The sequence below is a fragment of the Antechinus flavipes genome, chromosome 5 (assembly GCF_016432865.1).
Source record: "Antechinus flavipes isolate AdamAnt ecotype Samford, QLD, Australia chromosome 5, AdamAnt_v2, whole genome shotgun sequence".
In the NCBI taxonomy this organism is placed as follows: domain Eukaryota; kingdom Metazoa; phylum Chordata; class Mammalia; order Dasyuromorphia; family Dasyuridae; genus Antechinus; species Antechinus flavipes.
This window is the reverse complement of record NC_067402.1, coordinates 223,356,370-223,374,370: the sequence shown is the minus strand read 5'-3', so window position 1 is coordinate 223,374,370 and position 18,001 is coordinate 223,356,370. Positions and strand designations below refer to the sequence as shown.

The window sequence follows — 18,001 nt, the reverse complement described above, 5'->3', positions numbered from 1 at the left end:
GTGCCCAAGACCATACGGGTAGCATATTTCAAAGCCAGCCCTTCTCCCATTACACTACCAGTTTCCTAGCCCTAGATGCTGTGAAGGCTGCTTAAGGGAGCCAGGGCCTGAGCAGGATTGGGTGGGCCCTTCTGGATCACCAAGCTCTTTCTCTCCTTTTCAAGCAGACCCATATCATTCCTCTCTCCTCACCGGGAGAGAGAACTCACAGCCTCTCTAAAAGCCAGCAAAGTGAACTGCAGCTCCTTTGAGAGTCAGGTCCAGTCTCAGTCTGGTGTCCTTCTTCCTCTTCCCACTGGGAACTGGCAGCGGTGGCAGACAGTCTGGAACTCACCCAGCTCCTTTTTACCAAATGACTAAATTTCTCTTCCCACCAAAATCCAGAGATTAGAGAGCGAGGGAACACCTGTTCCCCAAACCTAAACTCTTTTACTCCAGTCATGGCTTGTGGTAAGAACACTTTTTATTAGAATAGTATACATGTCATATAAATATCTCTGCCCATGCTACACAACTTGGGAGGGGAGTGGGGGAGGATGGTGGTGGTGACATGGAGGATGTTAGGGAAGACTATCTTATTGCTGTCAAGGGGGATGAGGACAGGCCAGATGGAAATACTTGGTTTCAGTTGCTCCCCTCCCCTCCAACACAAAAGGCACAGATGAATTTTTCTTTCTATGTGGAGTAAGAGGATACTGCAGGAAAGGGAAGAATTGGTGCAGGGGGTCTTCTTTACCTCCAAAAGAAACCAAAACTTAACATCTAATCATATGGACAAATTAGGAAAAGGTAGTGAGGGAACAGAGATGAAGCTGAGAGCTGAGAGGGTCATGGATTTTCCTGTCTTCATGAAAACTAGAGACAGAACTCAGATAACAAGTATAAACCCCAAATGGGAACCCTGGGAGGAACGGATGTTCCAAGAGTTGGCTTTGGAACACTGACCCAACAGAAGTCAGACTGTTTTGACGGTGGTAGGTATAAACAATGGTGGTCTGGGAAGGGCAGGGGAGCCTTGGTGGCTCACGTGGAAAGAAACCAGGACACTAGAGTGTCCCTCAAACCACTGGGTGGTATTTTGTTTGGTTGGGGGAGGAGCACCCATTTCCATCAGTGTTCCACAAGAGCCTTGTCGTGGACTCAAGGTCAGAATAAGTGGAAATGGAGTGGGGTGGAGGATTTCTTAGGGATCCTGATGGCCTGAAACCCAGTTTGTCACAAACTCTGTGTATATATGCGTGTGTTTATCATTCAAAGGTAAAAGGATCCTGGGTGCTGAAGAAGAAGTGTCCATCCACGTGTTCCTCCAAGGCATCCTTGTCACCCTCAGGAAACTGTTCCTTACATATGGGACACTCCTTCCAAGGCGGGGCGTCAGGGCCCCCTGGGCTGGCCTCGGAAAGGGGGCCCCCAACAAAGCCACTATGGAGAGGTAGAGTGGTGAGGAGGTGATTTAGTCCTGCTGTCCTTCCTCCCCCCTCCTCCTTGATCCTAGGAGCAGAAGTTCAGATGCTCCTGTTCATATGCTACGCTGCCTGCATCCCTTACGCTCTTGGTCCTTCTCGAAGCTGAGGCCCGTTGGGGCAGAACCAAAGAGGCCTTGCTTTTTTCCTAGTTCTCAATGATGCTGGCATCAGTTACCTCCCCAGCCTCTTACTGGCCTCCTCAGCCAAGTTTCCAAAGCCCATCCCCCAACCCCAAGCTCTCCTCCCTCCATCTCTGTCTGCTGCCTAATGAGGCCGAAAATGAGTCTGACATCGTCCTTCATCTTCCCGCGCTAGCCAAGGAGGAGATGATGGCGTTCTCCCATCTCCTTTGCCTTGTCTGTCCCAATATCTGGGACAGAGCCGGGGGCCTAGATGCCTGGTTCTCAATCGTTTACTCTCTCCTGCGTTGGGAGACCACTTACCATTTGGATACCTGACTCTCTCCCTCCCCAGCTCTACCTCTTGCAGAGTCTCCAAGGGAACTGGGGAAAGCTAAAGACCCATGGATAATCAGATGCTGAATCCCAGTTTTTCCATCCCTGTGGTCCTTGATTGCTTCCCTTTTTTCAGTGGTCTAGGCACCTACCTGCCAGCGTGGGGGGGGGAAAGGGCAGGAGAGAGGGGGTGCAAGACAATTTGGGCTCCACGGAAGATGGTGCTAAAACAACACAGAAGCTTGTTACAAGTAGAGCCTCTGAGTACCGATGGTACATTTTTAAGTTGAGTGAAATTTAGAACCCAGAGGCATCTGGGACTTTATGAGGTAACTAGTAATTTTAAGATCCAATGACCCACCCCTTGGCCCTTCCTCCATCTCGGCTTAGATCAAGAATATGGGTCTGCACCATGATAGCAAATGCTTTAGGGCTGTCCCTGGCCATGGGGCTCCATCCTGCCCTGGCACATTCTTGGGAGCGTCCCACCTCACCTGGCCACATCATAGAAGGCGCTGCCCAGCTCGGGAAGCAGCAGGCTGGCCTCCTCCCCTCCGCTCTGCACTGCTGCCATCAGCACTGCCTTTTCATCCTCTGCCTCCTGGGCACGCAGACACAGGGAGAGCGGGGCAGCGTTTCAGAAGGTGGGCATTGGGGAAGGGAGACAAAGGGGCACGAATGGGCCCCGGGATGGGAGGGAAGAGAGCCCCGGGCAGGGAACAGATGTGGGAACCAGAATATGGGACCAAATGAGTCATCAGAGATGGGACACGGACGAAGGCCAGAGCAGAGCAGGCCTGTGTTCAAGGTTACTCAAGGTGAAGAGCAGGTGGTCTAATGGACTTGGAGGGTCATGACAACCGAGCCACTTTCCTACCCAACAAAGGAGAAAAGGGACCCATCAGGCTGAAAAGCCCTGTGTCTGGAGGCTAGGACAACTGGTACAGCTCCCTCAACTCCCCCACCCCAGCCCCTCCTCCCAAAGACTCTCCTGTCTTTGTCACACTCACTGAGTCAGAGCTACTATCATCATGGACCCTTGCTGTGTGAGGAGCAATGGGGGATGGCTGGCTGATGACCACGTGGGCGGGGGTGTCTCGGGGTCCAGAGGGATTACAGCCAGGGCCTCCTCGCTCACACAACCCATGGGAAGGGAGCCTCATGTCCTCTGGGTATTCATCTTCTGAGTCTGAAAGCACTGCTGTAGTGTAGCCTGTGAGTGGGGAGGAAGGGCTGTCAAGGGCTCCCCTCTAAGGGAGAGAGAAAGGACAGAACCTGGAACCACTGCCCATAGGGACACATGGGAGAAGGAGGGTCAACCCTTAAGGGGCCCTGAAGTTTTCCCACTAGGCACTCTGCAGTGCTGGGGATGGGCAAGGGAAAGGCCGAAGGAGGGGAGTCAAAGGTGCATGGACTCAGACCGAGAGTTGCCTCTTCATCCTCAGTGGCTGCATCCTCACTCCACTTCTCATCGGCCACTTTTTCTAGGCGGGCCTCCAGCTTCCTCATGTATTCAAGCAGTTCCTGGGTTGGAAGCACATGGTAAAGACAGAGAAGGCCCCAAACTCCTGGGCCATGAAGATTCCCTGGTCCCAGAGATAAGTTCTGCTCCCAAAAGGGAGTGAGGACATCGAAGGGAGGGTTAAGAAGAGAGACAGCTTTGATCCCAGACCTTCTTATATCTCTGCTCTGGAGCCTGCTGCTAGTCTACCTTATTCCTCTTCTAATATCACACGAATGCTATTATATAATAGAACTATATAAACAGAATCATATAATACAGCAATATAATGTTAAGGGAACTGAAAGTGACCACATCCTTTCTGAGAGACTATAAGTTCTTATATCATAAAGTCAGAGCTTTAAATTGAAAGGAATGCAGGGGCAACCTAGTCCAACCTAGTCAAGTCCAGATTTTATATATGAGAAGGCTGAGTCCCAGGAGGGCCCAGGATATAAAGCTGGTAAAGAACAGAGCTGAGATCTGAATCCGTGTCCTCTGACTCTGAAGGCTGCCCTTTTATCACTGTCTCACAGAGGCCCTAGACTGGGGCTCTGCTGCTGGGAGGAGTTAGCAAAGCTGGGAGCTGCCCAGTCTGTGCAGAAGCTGGGGCTGTGGGACCCAGGGCCTCCTGAGTTCTAAGCATGGCTTACCTGCTTCTCCTCCTGCAGCTGCTCCTTTTCCTTCTGAAACACTCGAAGGGCTGACCGAAGCTCTGTTAGCTCTCTCTTGCTTTCTGACAGCTGCACCTGTAGGAGAAGGGTCATGGAGAATAAAGAATCAAGAACTTCTCTCTTAGAACATGACCTCTGGGGCATGAAAGGAAGAAACCTGGAATCCCAAAGCCAGCCTCCACCACTCAGCTTTCCCTCAATACTGCAGCCTAACCCATGCTCCCTTCCCTAATCTATGGGTCTCAGAACTAGGGACTAAGCCATCAGACATCTGAGACATTACAACTAGGCTGAATATGGGTTGCTTAAGTCCTGATATATATATTTTACTGTCTGTTCAGTCTAGGTTACCTCAAGTCAATCCAACTGATGCCAAAGGCCTGTATGTTAGTAGCAAAAAAGGATTTTAAATACCTAATCAAAGCAGACAAGGCTGCTTATGAACAAGATGCAAAATAAAATGGACCTGAGCAGTATCCTCGGCAGGTGATCTATCCTTAACTAGGCCTGTAAAATGAGAGAGGTGAGTCCCGCAGCTTCTAAGGGCTTTCCGGCCCCTCGACTCTCTGACCTCTGACTTTACATTCTAGGCATTTAGAAGAAAGGACAGCAGAGTCAGGGGACTGTGGGCAGAGGCACAGGGGCTGAGAAATCTCACCAGGCTGGAATCCTTCTCTTGAGCCAGGTCGGCCTTGAGCCCTTGTCTCTGGGTCCTCTCTTCTTGCACAGCCTTCTCCAGTCTCAGGACTTCGGCACTCAGTTTTAGGATTTTATCCTTCTCTGCCTGGGTGTGGGCAGGAAGGAGAATGTCTCAGATAAGAGCCCCATCCCTGGCACAATCTCCCTGCCCCTCAGGCTCACTTGGTCTTCTCTGCATCTCCTTTGCTGCCTCTCTCTAACTCTCACAGTCCCAGAGTCTGTGAAGAACAGGAGGAGATGTAGAGAAGGCCCTGGGGGGGGGGGGGTGAGGAGGAGGACACTCTATGGACCAGGAGGACAGACTCATTCCCCACCTACCCCTAACCAGTGGAGATCGGCAAGGGCCGACTCAGGTTACAGCTCTCCCCAGGAATTGGCTGTTCCCCCTCCCTGTGGCTTCCCCCAGTCCTCATGCCCCTGTCTCTGCACCTCTACATTTTGCAGAAGTCCTGTCCGTTCCTTGCTCCATGAACCCTTGTCTTCTCTCCACTGCAGACTGAGCTCCATTAACCTGTTGTTAGCCTCAGCTAGCTCGAGCCGGTTTCGGTGGAGCTCGGCCATGGTCCGGTCTCTGGCACTTGCTGTGCTGGCCAGCTCTTCCCCGAGCAGGGCAGCCTTTTGTTGGCTTGAGACTGCAAGCTCCTGACTTCCTCGAAGCTGCTCTTTCAGGGGCTCCAATTCAGCCTTTGGGAAAAATACAGGCATAGAGTCAGTTATATCTGAACTAAGATGGGCATCCCAGGGCTCTTTACTCCAAAGTTTCCTATCTTCCATTAGATTCTACATTCTTCCTCTACTCAGGACCCAGGTGACTTGCCCCCAAACTACAGCAGCCAATCCCTTCCTCTCTCTTTTTATTTTGTTTCATAGGTTTCCTCTGTACCAAAGCTTTTTTTTTTTTTTTAGATAACTTTTTATTTACAAGATATATGCATGGATAATTTTTCAGCATTGACAACTGCAAAACCTTTTGTTCCAACTTTTCCTCTCCTTCCCCCCACCCCCTCCCCCAGATGGCAGGTTGACCAATACATGTTAAATATGTTAAAGTATGAGTTAAATACAATATATGTATACATATCCATACAGTTATTTTGCTTGTACCAAAGCTTCTTAAACTGTGGGTTACAACCCCATTTGGGGTTGCATAACTGAATGTGAGGGTTGTGAAAAATTTAGCAACAATAAAATATATTAAATATTCTGCCAAGATTTAATCCTTTATGTAAAAATAAACAAGTATATCGATTTCATTGTTATGCAAATTTGCCTTACCTTTAATAAGTGGTAAAATTATATGTATACCAAAGAATTGTTTTAAAATAAATTTCTTTGTGATTTATTATCAGTAAATGTTTTATTGCATGCTTTTTAAAAATACTTAGCTACTGGAGTCACATAAAAATCTTTTGCATGAAAAGGAATTGTTAGTGGAAAAAGTTTAAGAAGCCCCCCTCATACTAAAAGTATGAAACTTAAATTTATTTCTGAGAGCTGCAAACTGACTTAGAAAGTCTCAAATTAACCCTATGTTGTATTGTATTTTTATTTATTTTGTTAAACATTTCCCAGTTGCATTTTAAAGTGGTTTCAGGTACAGCCAGAGAGGCCAGCCACAAGTGTGATGCCTCTGTCTTACACTCTAGTCCCAGAGACTCTCCTGGCTCCTCCTGCCCAGGATTCAGGTAGCCAGGCCCTTACTCACAATATGCTGCTGGGCCTCATCCAACAGATTCTGAGTCCGGGTAACCTCATCCTGCAGTCTTTGGAGCTCAGAGGCCTGCTTATCCTGATGACTTTTGGCCTTCTGCAGGTCTGTACTCAGGCGACAGCATTCCACCTGTGAAGCTTGCAGGTCAGCCTGATGAGAATCACAGAATCACAGAATCAGAGATGGGCTTGGGAGTTTCTCAAGTCCAGCACTCTCAATATGGAGATGAAAAAACAAAGGCTAGGAGATGTTAAGAAATTTGCCAAGCTAGTATGTGTCTGAGGCAGGATTTGAACTCAAAGTCCTGCACTCTATATATCTGGGGAGGAATGTCTAGAAAGAAGGTCTCTGCTCTACAGGCCAGTAAGCCAAACCAGAACAAGTCAGTTTCCCAGCCTTGAAGGGACACAGCCCTGGGGAATCTCTGCCCCCACTGGACTCAGCTCTCCTGCTTCCTAGGCCAGAGTTTCCAGCAGTACACGGGTATTATGAAATTATAGACAACTGCAATTTTAGACCCTTTGCCTCTTGTTCTCTCCTTTCCCATGAAGACCTGGCCCTGCCTTTTCCTGTGTGGCCCCTCACCTGGCTTTGCTCCTTGTCTGCTTGTTCTTCCTTCAGCTGCCCCAGAAGCTTCTCCTGCTCCTGAGTCAAGGCCTTCACTGTGTCCTTGACCCTGTGGACCAAGGACAACATTAAAGAATTTAGAGCTAGGATGGATCTTAGAGGCTGAGTCAGATGAGAAACTGAGAATGAGAGGTTAAATGATTTGCCCAGGCTCACATATCACCCATCAACCATAGGTGGTCTCTTCTCATCGCCTTCTAGACTATTTTGCTTGGTAAACTCATCAGACTCTCATAGATTCAATTATAATCTTTAGGGAGATGATTATCAGATCTATTGTTCAGCCTTAAGCCTAGCCTGATCTCTAGTCTTGGATCTCCAACTATCTAATGGACATTTCAAACCGGATCTCTCATAGATATTTTAAACTCAACATCTCTACAATTAATTTATTTTTTTTCAAAACCCTTCCCTCTTCCTAATTTCCCTATTATTGTCAAAAGTATACCATTAATCACCCAGTTTGAGGTATCATCCTCAACTACTTAGTCTTCCCCACTCTAATTCAATCACTTGTCAAATCCTGTTGGTTCTACCTTTGTGACAATTCTCACATGTCCCCTTTTCTCGTTTGTACACAGCTGAGTGATCTTCTCATTAGATTATAAACTCCATGAGAGAAGGGTCTATTTTTTGCCTTTCTTTGTAACATAGTGCTTAGCACAGTGCCTGGCACATAGTAGGTGCTTAATAAATAAATGCTTGTGGAAGGGCAGCTAGGTGGTGCAGTGGCTAGAGCACTGGTCCTGGAGTCAGAAGGACCTGAGTTCAAATTCAGCCTCAGACACTTACTAGCTGTGTGATCATGGGCAAGTCACTCAAATCCAACTGCCTCCCCCCAAAAAAATAAATGCTTGTTGACTTGACAGCTAGTAAGACAAAGTTAGAACTCACAACTTTCTGACTCCAAGTCTAGCTGATTCCTGAGAGGCACATCCTGCTATAAGGTCTTCCCCCCAACTCAGCCCTTACTGGTCCTTCTTGCCTATTGTATAATGTTCAGACATTAAAGCAGGATGATCTTGTTCTAAACCCTTTTATGCCTCTAGGTGGCTTCATCCTGGGAACTCTTATCAGCTATAATTAATTGCTTTCCCTAGCTGAGTCTCAGGTCCCAGGTCCTAGTCACCTCATTTCCTCCTGGTTCTTTTAGGCCTCAACTTCTTGAACTCTTTTGATGAGCAAGGTTTATAGGTGCCATATCCCTGAAGAGACAGGAGAGGTCTCCTTACTTATCCCTCTGTTTCTAGGTGGAAGCAAAGGGCTCAAAAGAGCAACTGCACAGGTACAAGATAAATGTGACCTGATTTAGTAGTGGGTCATGAGAAAAGACTTTGTTTTACTACAAGGTCAACTAGAATTCATAATGTGACATGTCTGCCAAAAAGTTAATGTAATTGTTGGCTGCATTAATAAAAATACCGTTTGCAAATGGAGCTAACAATATCATCGTCCTGTGACTTAGGCAAACCAAGTCTAGAGGATTGTGGCTACTCCTTTGGAGGCCACACTTGAAGAAGGCAAGGTGATTTCAGAGGATTCTGTGAACTTGTGAGGAAAAAAAAAATCTTTATTTTCACTGTTCTTTAACTAAAGGGAAAGAAAAAAAAGAAAGAAATTTAAATGATTTTGTTGTTTTTGTTTGTGTTTTGTTCTAGAACAGGACAACAGGAAGGAGACATCATGACTTGTATTTAAGTGAGGGAAGGCTGTGTAAAGTCCCCAACCTCACTCTCTCATCTGGAGCCATCTGGATCTAGTGGCCAGATATAGATCAGGATGACTAGAGATAGCCCGGGTTACAATAGGAGACCTTAGCCTTTTTAAGCGAAGGTCTTTTCCAGGTCTCAGTCTGTCCAAGGCAACGTTCATTCAATGATTTAAGGAAAAGTAAGAAATGAGGCAAAGAATTACCTCTTTTAGCTGCTGGGAGGTTTCTGGCCAAAATAGAAACAACTGCTATTTACACCCACTCTGAGCCATCAGAATCCAAACAACAATGACCAAGGGAGGCTTGAGCTGGGACCTACTGTTGGCCAATAATTGAAAGTCAGAGTGATTTGGGTTTAGGGCATAGGCCCTAAAAAGGAAATCTAGCCTATGAATCTCAAGATCTTTTGCTGGATTGCAGGGATCAAAATTTGCATTCCTTTGGGCAGAATATCACATCACAATCATACCCTTCTGTATGATTCCCTATGTGAATGGAAGGAGAGGAGGGAGAAAGAAGATGCATGATTTTGTTATGAATTTGAAAGGAATAGAAAGTTGTGCATAGTACACTTGCATTTTCATGTACATTTTAAAAAATTGTACTGTGTTATGGAAATGCTTTTACATTCCATAAATTAAAAATAATTTTTTAAAAAATTGTTTTAAAATGGAATGGATTATCTTACGCAAGATAGTGATCTCCCTGTTGTTAGAAGTGCTCATGAAAAGACTGGCTGATGACCTGTCAGATATTTTACAGATGAGATATCTGTCCAAAAGGGTTGGACTGGATAATTCTTAAGGTTCTTTTCTAATGCTAAGATTCATTCTGTGACTCTAAGTCTCCAGGGCTAAGAGAAATACAAGCTCTCAGTGACCTAGTTCTAATAATCCCGGCTATCAGTAAATCCTTCTGAGGGTCTAATTGTATTTCTACTTGCTCATTGCTGTTATATCAATAGATGCATTTTAAAACCACCTCTGAGTGGCTTTCACTGACCAAGCTCACAAATTTTCCCCCATGATGGAATCTCCCCATTGACTTTGAATCTTAGCGTGGGGATCAGGGGTAGAATGGGATGAAGGGACCTTCTCACCTGTCCAGCTCCACCTCCTTCTCCAGCACCTTCTCACTGATGGTATGAATATCATCCTCCAGTTCCAGGATCCGAGCCACATGATCTCCCTGTTGTTTGCTCAGAACATCCCGTTCTTCTTTAAGCTCCCCATGGGCACGTGCTAACCCCTGCAGTTACCCCAGAAGGAGAAGAGGCTGAGACTCATCTCACTGAGAGAGAAACCAAGCAAAAGGAGAGCAGGAGAGATCTTGGAAGCTTCAGAGGCTCCCTCCTCTCATTTGTTCCTAACACAAAGGGTTGGGAGCTGCAAAGGATACCTTATAGGTCATTTAGCCCACTCCCTTAGAAGAGAATGCTGAACCCCAGAAAAGCTGAGTGATTTCCTAGTCACTCCAGAGAAGTGGCAGAGCCAGAATTTGAATCCACCTTCAGGATTCTAAAACCACTTCTTGTCCCACTGTCCTCTGAGATATCATCCTTGAGAGGGAACCTGAAGGAGTCATCCCAAATCTCCCCTCCACTCTGTGCTGGATCTTTCCCACCCCATAATGACAATCCATAACTCCCATTTACAGAACACTTTATAGTGGAATTACAACGTGCTTCTCCTTACAACACTACACAAGGGATAAAATGAATATCCCTATTCATTCTAATGGTGGGAAATTCAGGCAGAGTATGTGTTAAGTGACTCGCTTGGTGTCCTATTAATGAGAGCACAGCTAGTAAATGTTGAAAGTCAGGACTGGAACGCGAGTCTTCTGACTAAGACCAATGATCATTTCACCATATTATGTTGTGAGCTGTCCCCAGATTCTCCCATGTTTAAAGAGAAAACGTCCTAGCTCCCTTTTAATCCTCTATCTCTGGATCAGGAAATGCGAACTAAGGCTGATCCCGATATTAACTTTGAGGATGGGGCTCTCCCAACCTCTCCCAGCTCCATTTCCTCTGCCTCCACAAGGAGACACCTTTTGGAGCCCTCATGGACTTGTCCCCACCTTGTATTTCTCCATCAGCTTGGTCTGCTCCTCCTTGGTGACCTGCAGCACAGTCTCCAGCTCTTGCACCCTGCTCTTCAGTTCCGCCACCTCCCCTTCCAACTGCAACTTCAGCCTCATCAGGTCATTCCGTTCCTGCTGGCTTTCTTCTAGCTGATTCTAGAGATGCTCATGTAATGTCAATAGCCATTTTCCCTCCCTCACTTACCTTCATGCTAATTTTCCTGATCTCTTCCAAACCACCTCCAGAATTGGTTGTGGTTCTGGGCAGGGAGGCCCTATCATGAATAGTAAAAAGGATGGGCAAGAGGGGAAACAGGCTTGGAAACAATCCTATGACATGGAAATATGTTTTAAATTATTGTACGTGTATAACCTATATCAGATTGCTTGCTGTCTTAGGGACAGAGGAGGTAAGGGGAAAAAATTTAGAACTCAAAATCTTACAAAAATGAATGGTGAAAATTATCTTTATATGCATTTGGAAAAATAAAATGCTATTGAGAAAAAACCAAACAAAAAAGAAACATTACTATGTCACTTGACCTACCTCCATCCCTTGCTCTCTTTAGGCACAGCCCTCCCAGCTGCTCATTTCACTTCCACTTTCTTCCGGCCCTATTCATTTGTAACTTATCATAACTCCTCCATCCCCGGTCTAACAATGCCTGAATCCTCCCTCTTCTGGCAATCTTTCCACAATTCATCTGAACAGATGTAGCTTCCTCCAGTGTTTCCCAGTATCTGAGAATGAGACTCCTTTGCTTTAATCATACTTGTGGGTTTTTTTTTAAGCTGAGCTCTGACATACAAAATATATTCATTATCTATTCTTAATATTTCTATTTTTTCATAACTCTATTTTAATCTTGGCTTTGAGTTTTCTAAGAGATATAGATCCCTAAAGGAATTTATCTAATACATATCCATCACCATCATCTGGACAATCATTCCAATTACCAGACAGCTTTTTTTTTTTTTTAAAAGGCTGTTCTTTATCTCCTACTTTCTAGGAAGACTTTCCAAATGAAGCATTTCCCCTATTACTCCAGCTTCCAGCCCAAGTTTTTGGCTCCAGTCTCTAATTATACACTCAAAACTTGAAAGCCAGAGTTCTGTCTGGTCTTTGTCCTGAACTAGTCTGTTCTCTTGAATCCTATATGTCCCTAATCTTCCCCTATATCTAGACCCTGGGTCTCATCTTTTCTATCAGACTAGAAGTTCCCTGAGGGCAGGGGTCAGGTGTGATTCCCAACATAAAGAATGAGGACTTGAGAATGTGGAAGGAGGAGGCCCCCAGTACTATTCCTCTCATTTACCTGCAGCACTGTTGCCTTGGGGACAACAAGCAGGATATCAGAACCATTTTCGGATTCCTCTAACATCACCAGTTCATCCATGGGCCTTGGTTCCCGAAACTGGAACGAGGAGCTCTGGCCACACACTCGGCCTTTGTGGTTTACATAGCGGAACTGGTAGAATTGAGCACCTGGCTTGGGCAAGTAGCTGGCTGTGGGAAGAATCGGGCACCTAAGAGTTCTCAGAACCAACACCCGGACCCTGTCCCACACCAAATTCTCACCTCTGAACTTTTCAAGCACTCTCTCTTTACTGATCTCTCCTCATCTCCTAGGATTTACCAGCTTTGGTTCTCTGATCCTTTCTCTCTCCCACCTCTGATCTTGTGGTATAGCTGTTCCTTCTAAATTCACTTCTTCTCAACCCTATTCCATAGGCTTCTACTCCAGAAAGCTTTCTTTGACTAATTTTTCCAGTTCTAAAAGAGAAATCCTGACTTGTGTGGGATGGCTGGACCAATGACTGGCATCTTCAATCCCCATCAACCCTAAGAGTCTATTGAATCCCCTTTGCTTTCTACACCCTCTGAATACAGCTGCATGTAATTTCCATTGTACTCATATGCACTTATTTCCTGACTCTGTGTCTGAACTCCTGTCTCTTAGTCTCTCTCTAACTTATCTTTCCCATGATGTCTATCCCCTTGCTCTCCTCCCAGGCCTCGGGTCTCCCCACATACCTTGGAACTGGACACTGGAGTGAATAGCAGAGCCTTCAGCTGCACCTTCAGGGATCACGCACCAGACAAAGGTGTGATAATCTCGGACTGAGGAGGCCTCTGTCTGTAAGTGCCCAAAGTTGGAATGGGGCTTTTAGGCTCTTACTGTTCCAGACTTCTGTAAGTCATGAGCTCTGACTTACCCTCTGCTGAGGGCACTAGAGAGAGCTCTAGAACTGGGGTATTAGGAGACAGAGGGGCACTAGAGTGAGAAGATTCTAGTTTCCCTGGGGAAGCTTAAGGACAACTGGGAAAGGGAGAAATTTCAGCTTATTCCCAGTACTGGAGTGCAGCAAGGAAGAAAGGTATGGCTATTACTTCCATCCTTCCCTCCCACCTGTTGATTTAAGCAAAATATGTTCTCTTCCCTCTGGCCTAAAACAGTCACACTTCTCAGACGGGTACCTTGAAGATGCCAATCCAGTCGCTGGCATTGGCCACAATGCCTGGGGGCAGGGTGTAGTGACATTCCACCTTGGTGTTGGGGATATAGGTCCTAGCCACATTCAGAAAAGTGACCGCACCCCGGGGTGGGGTTCGGCTGAGCAATGACTCCTCCATGATACCTTCTCAGATAGCTCAGTCCTGCCAAGGAGTAAAGGGTTAATTCAATTCAGTGAACACTTGTTGCAACTCCTGCTATGTATCACACACTATGCTAGTTTTTGAGAACAGAAGACAAAAATGTTAATTCAACTTATATGCTACTGGGGCAGAACAGATTTGTACACAGTCAAGTAAAATGTGACTAAAATACAAAGAAAGACCTCACGTAGGGAGTGGTACTGAAGCTGAGCCTTGAATGAAGCTAGGGATTCCAAGAGGCAAAGGTGGAGAAGGACAGAAGGAAAGATGGCCTGTGTAAAGGCCAGAATGTGAGAAGACCAGTTTGAGCAGAAGTGCTTTGGGGGAAGCAAAGGGTTAGACATAAAAAGTGAGTTTGAAATTAGACTGCAAAAGGTTTAAAATATATTTTATTCTAGGGATAATGGGAAGCCACTGATGCTTGTTGAAGCATAATAGTAATGAGTGAGACCCAGACTGTGCTTTAGGAATAAAGATTTAATAGTCTGTGTGGAAGAAGGGCTGAACTGAAGGAGACAGTTTTCAGAGACCAATTAGGAGGATTTTGCAATAATTCAGACCAGATGTAATTAGGACCTGGAGCACTAGTGGCTGAGTAAGTACGGTGAAGGGACACATGCAGGAAGAACTGTTGAGCTAAGACTGGCAAGTTTGGCAATGAATGGGATGTGGGTGTGAGGGAAAGAGAAAAGGATGCTTCCAAGTCTTTGAAGGGGAGGGACTGGAAAGACAGTGGCAACCTTAAGAGAAATAGAGAAGTCAAGAAGATGAGAAGATTGGGGGGGGGAGCAAGGAAGATAATAAATTCTGGCTTGGACAGGTTGAGTTTGGGATGCCTATGAGCCATCAGATGGAGATGTTCGGTAGGCAAATGATAATGAGGGATTCAAGGCTTCAAAGCCAATCTCTTCCTCAATATGTTTCCTTATATACAACTATAATAACACCAGACCCGATGATCAAGGAATTTCAATTACCATGATAGCATAAAATTGAGATATTTTCATTCTTAGTTCTTGAAAAGGCATTCAGCCTTTCAATCCAGGCCTATCAGACTCAAACTCACAAGTACTTTCCATAATTTAAATCCCTGCTATACAGAAGAGCAGTGCCCCTAACCAACCAAGCCTGCCCTTCAACTCCAGGTTCCAATTTCATCCCGCCATTCTTTCTTTTAATTTATACCTCATTTCTGCTGGTCCAGTTCTTGCTAATCTCCCTCTCTCCTACTTTTTAACAATAATTTCCAAAACTCTTGAATATAGAATTAAATTGCAGAAAGAGGTATTCTCCTTCCTCATCATTCCTATTTCCCCAGTTGGAAGTTAAACTGATTCGTTCACTCACTTCCTGGGGCTGTTGACACAGCTGTAGCTCTAATACTCTAAGGGCAACTGATAACAAGAATTAACCACTGGACAAGAATGGCTAAATTTCCAGGACTGGAATCTGGCTGGAGTATCCAAACTGAAATCCTTCTGCCCCCGACTCACGAATTCCCCTTTCCTCTTTAAATTCTTGGGAACCAACTAATCCTACTCCCATCTGAGGCATGAGAGAAAGCAAAGGTAGAAAGGGATCCCTAAATATGACCCCATGAAGTCAGGAATCCTGGAGGCGGCTGCTTCAGGGGTGGAGTGAAACACCAGATAGGAACGTGGTAGGATGGGGGAGAGGGAATGTAGGGGCCAGAAGCCAGGAACACCCCACCCTTGGGCACAGATGAGACTGGGGGGGTGGGGTGGTGGGAAGGTAAAGATTCACTTCCAGTATTTGGAAATGGAACAAAACCAACATCTTCTGCTTCCTGGACCTCTGACCTACCATTCCAGTGGGATGCATGACCTCCTGATTACTTCAAGCAGAATAAATCAAATTCAGCTCCAGGATAGACTAAGCCGTTTTCAACCCTAAATGTTTAAATCATTCCTCTGAGACTGGCAGCTGCAGAGGAGGGTATGAAAGTAGGGGGTGTTCTGGGTTGTTCTGGGGCAGAAGGGTGGGTAAGAGCAGATGGGATGGGAGGATTAGAAAAGAGAAACTATTATCCTGAACAGAGAGAGTCCTCCCTTTTCTGCCTGCTCCCTCCCATCTACGTCCCAAACGCAGCTCTCAGGGTGTCCAATCAGAAAACGCCACTAGTCATGTGCAGGCCCCCAAACATCACAGACCCATACTGGTTAGTGCCAGGAGGGGGAGGACCGGGCAGAGACTTTTAAAGTTAAAAAACAAATTTAACTTCCACCCCTAAATAAATCTTGGGGATACAACCAGCATTGGAGAAAGGATTTAAAATTTCCCTGGAAACTAGGTAGGAATTTAAATGCAATGTAACTCCGCGGTGATCCTTTCATTTCTCTGGGGTTCAAAGACCCCCAAGTTACATCCTGCTGATTCTCTAGATTCTTTACATTACCTTCAGTCAGGGCAATTCTTTCTACTATCAAAAAGAGTGGGGGAGGGAGTTCCTTCCCAAAAGATCTAAATTGGGAAAGTCTAAATAACCTTCTAGTCCCCCAACAAAACTCCATCACATCTGGATTCTTCTTCCAGAGCTGGGAGAAAATTAGAATATTATGTACTGCACCATCATCAGATTTAGGGATAACCATGATCTCAGGGCTCCCCATGTTCTGCCGGGAGTGGGGGGAGGTGGGGAGGAGAGGAAGGCCCTTAGAACTAATTTTGAAGGAGATGGCTGCTTTGGAAGGAGATGATTAAAAAGGGGATTCACCCTAATTTCAGCATTCTCAAATCCTCCCTCCCTCACCTACTCAGTCCTTTAGGGCGAGATGCCTAAGAGAAGGAAGGGAGGGTAAACAGGGAGCCTCCTCCAAGTGCAGGGAACCCCCCAAACCCACGCGCCCTAAACACTAGTGGAAAGCTGGGGAGGATCCATTCCACTAAAGGGTTAACGCTTTAAAGAGTCTCTGTTTCCCTAGAGTTCCCTTTTCAAGGATGGAAATTTGGGGTGACATTCCACGAATTTCCCTTCCCCCCAAGACAAAAATGAGGACCAATTCTCTTACCCCACCAGAAGATCAGCTGTTCCCCTCACCTTTCACCAACAACAAAAACACCACTCTGCCAGAGAGAGAGGCGGGGGAGAGAGTTGGAAGCAAAGCCCTTTGGGGCTTGTAGTTTTTTCTCCAATTCCGGGCTTCGAAGTTTCCTGGGCCTTAGAACTACGAACCCCAGGAAGTTGTGCAAAGCGGAGGGTGGAGGAGAGTGTTGTGGTGAGTAGGGAATTCTGGGATCTGTAGTCCATTCTTTCGAAGTGGCCAATGAGGGTGCTTTCTCAGCAAGACTACAACTCCCCAAATTCCAAGAGCGCAGGCGGCCTAAGCTAATTGGGCTGAACTATTTGGAACCTTTTTTTTTTTTTTTTTTTTTTGAGGTGGGGGTGGGGTTGAGTGTGGGCCGCAAGCTTGGTGAAGTGGGGAGGAGCCGGTGGAACCACGTGCTTTTGACGGACTAGCAAACTGACCTTAGAAATAGCCTTGACCCAGTGCAGCAGTCCACTCCCAGGCCCTACGCTTTCCATTCGGCTTCCTCCTCCTCCTCCTCCAGTGTTTGCAAAAATTCCCCTCCCAGTTTGCCAGCTGCACACGTGAGTCAGAGAGTGTGGGGGCGGGGCACTCGAAGAAATCCAGCCTTAATAAGGCAGCGCAGGGAGGGCTCCCGCGCATGCTCCGTGCTTTGAAAGCTTTCAAAGTTGTGTGCCAAAGAGATCTTTCTGTGCGTTAGCTCCAGTTTACCCCGAATTGCTCTGAATGTACACAGTTGTTTGCACAGACTCCGAACTCCGCGGGGAGGGGCTGGTTGTTCCTTCCCCCACTCTCTCCCCCTTCTTTGTATCCTCAGTGCCTGACACATAGTAGGTCCTTAATCAATGCTTGTTGAATTACCTTATTTGGGCCAGGACTTCGTACCTCCCTCTTAACTTCTCTGCTTTCCTTGCAGACTCAGCTTCACTCCGGTCTTCTGGAGGAGGTCTTTTTCTCCTCCTCTCCCTTCTGAGTGGAGCATTCTGTTTACCGCGATTATATCTTATGTATATAACATTTGCATGTTGTCTTCCCTCCTTTGGAATGTGAGCTCCTTGAAGGCATGGATCGTGTTTTTGTCCTTTTAAAAAATATTCACAAAGCTTAGTCAGTAAGCATTTATTAAGCACCTACTGAGTTCCAGGAACGATAGTAAATTCTGTAGATACAAAGAAAGGCAGAAAACAACCCCTAGTCTCCTCAGTCAATAAACATTTATTAAGCCTCTACAGCATTCCAGGAACTATGTAGGGTAAATTTGAGGATACAAAGAAAGGAAGAAAACAACCTTTGGTTTCATTAGTCAGTCAGACAGCAATAAGCATTTATTAAACACCTACTGTATACCAGGAATAATGCTAAATTC

The 18,001-nt window shown here is 46.0% G+C and overlaps 1 protein-coding gene across 1 annotated transcript; it reads right to left on the bottom strand.

Annotated features, from left to right (window-relative positions):
* Window positions 1–445: 445 nt before the first annotated feature.
* CALCOCO1 (calcium binding and coiled-coil domain 1) lies at window positions 446–16,733 on the bottom strand. The gene is made up of 15 exons (XM_052000138.1): window positions 16,618–16,733; window positions 13,409–13,588; window positions 12,965–13,067; window positions 12,246–12,436; window positions 10,927–11,085; window positions 9,944–10,092; window positions 7,092–7,182; window positions 6,501–6,656; window positions 5,225–5,479; window positions 4,755–4,880; window positions 4,076–4,171; window positions 3,343–3,445; window positions 2,932–3,134; window positions 2,416–2,522; window positions 446–1,422 (listed from the first exon to the last, which is right to left on the bottom strand). The coding sequence occupies exons 2-15, from the start codon at window positions 13,562–13,564 to the stop codon at window positions 1,248–1,250; spliced, it is 2,070 nt and encodes a 689-aa protein (XP_051856098.1). The 5' UTR covers window positions 13,565–13,588; window positions 16,618–16,733; the 3' UTR covers window positions 446–1,247.
* Between the last annotated feature and the right edge of the window lie 1,268 nt (window positions 16,734–18,001).

Excerpts from the sequence above, each read along its gene's own strand:
- CALCOCO1 (XM_052000138.1), bottom strand. The coding sequence starts at position 13,564 with ATGGAGGAGTCATTGCTCAGCCGAACCCCACCCCGGGGTGCGGTCACT. Across the intron at positions 13,068-13,408 it reads ACTGGATTGGCATCTTCAAG|ACAGAGGCCTCCTCAGTCCG; the intron begins GTACCCGTCTGA and ends GGGCACTTACAG. Across the intron at positions 3,135-3,342 it reads GGATGAAGAGGCAACTCTCG|GCTACACTACAGCAGTGCTT; the intron begins GTCTGAGTCCAT and ends CCCCACTCACAG.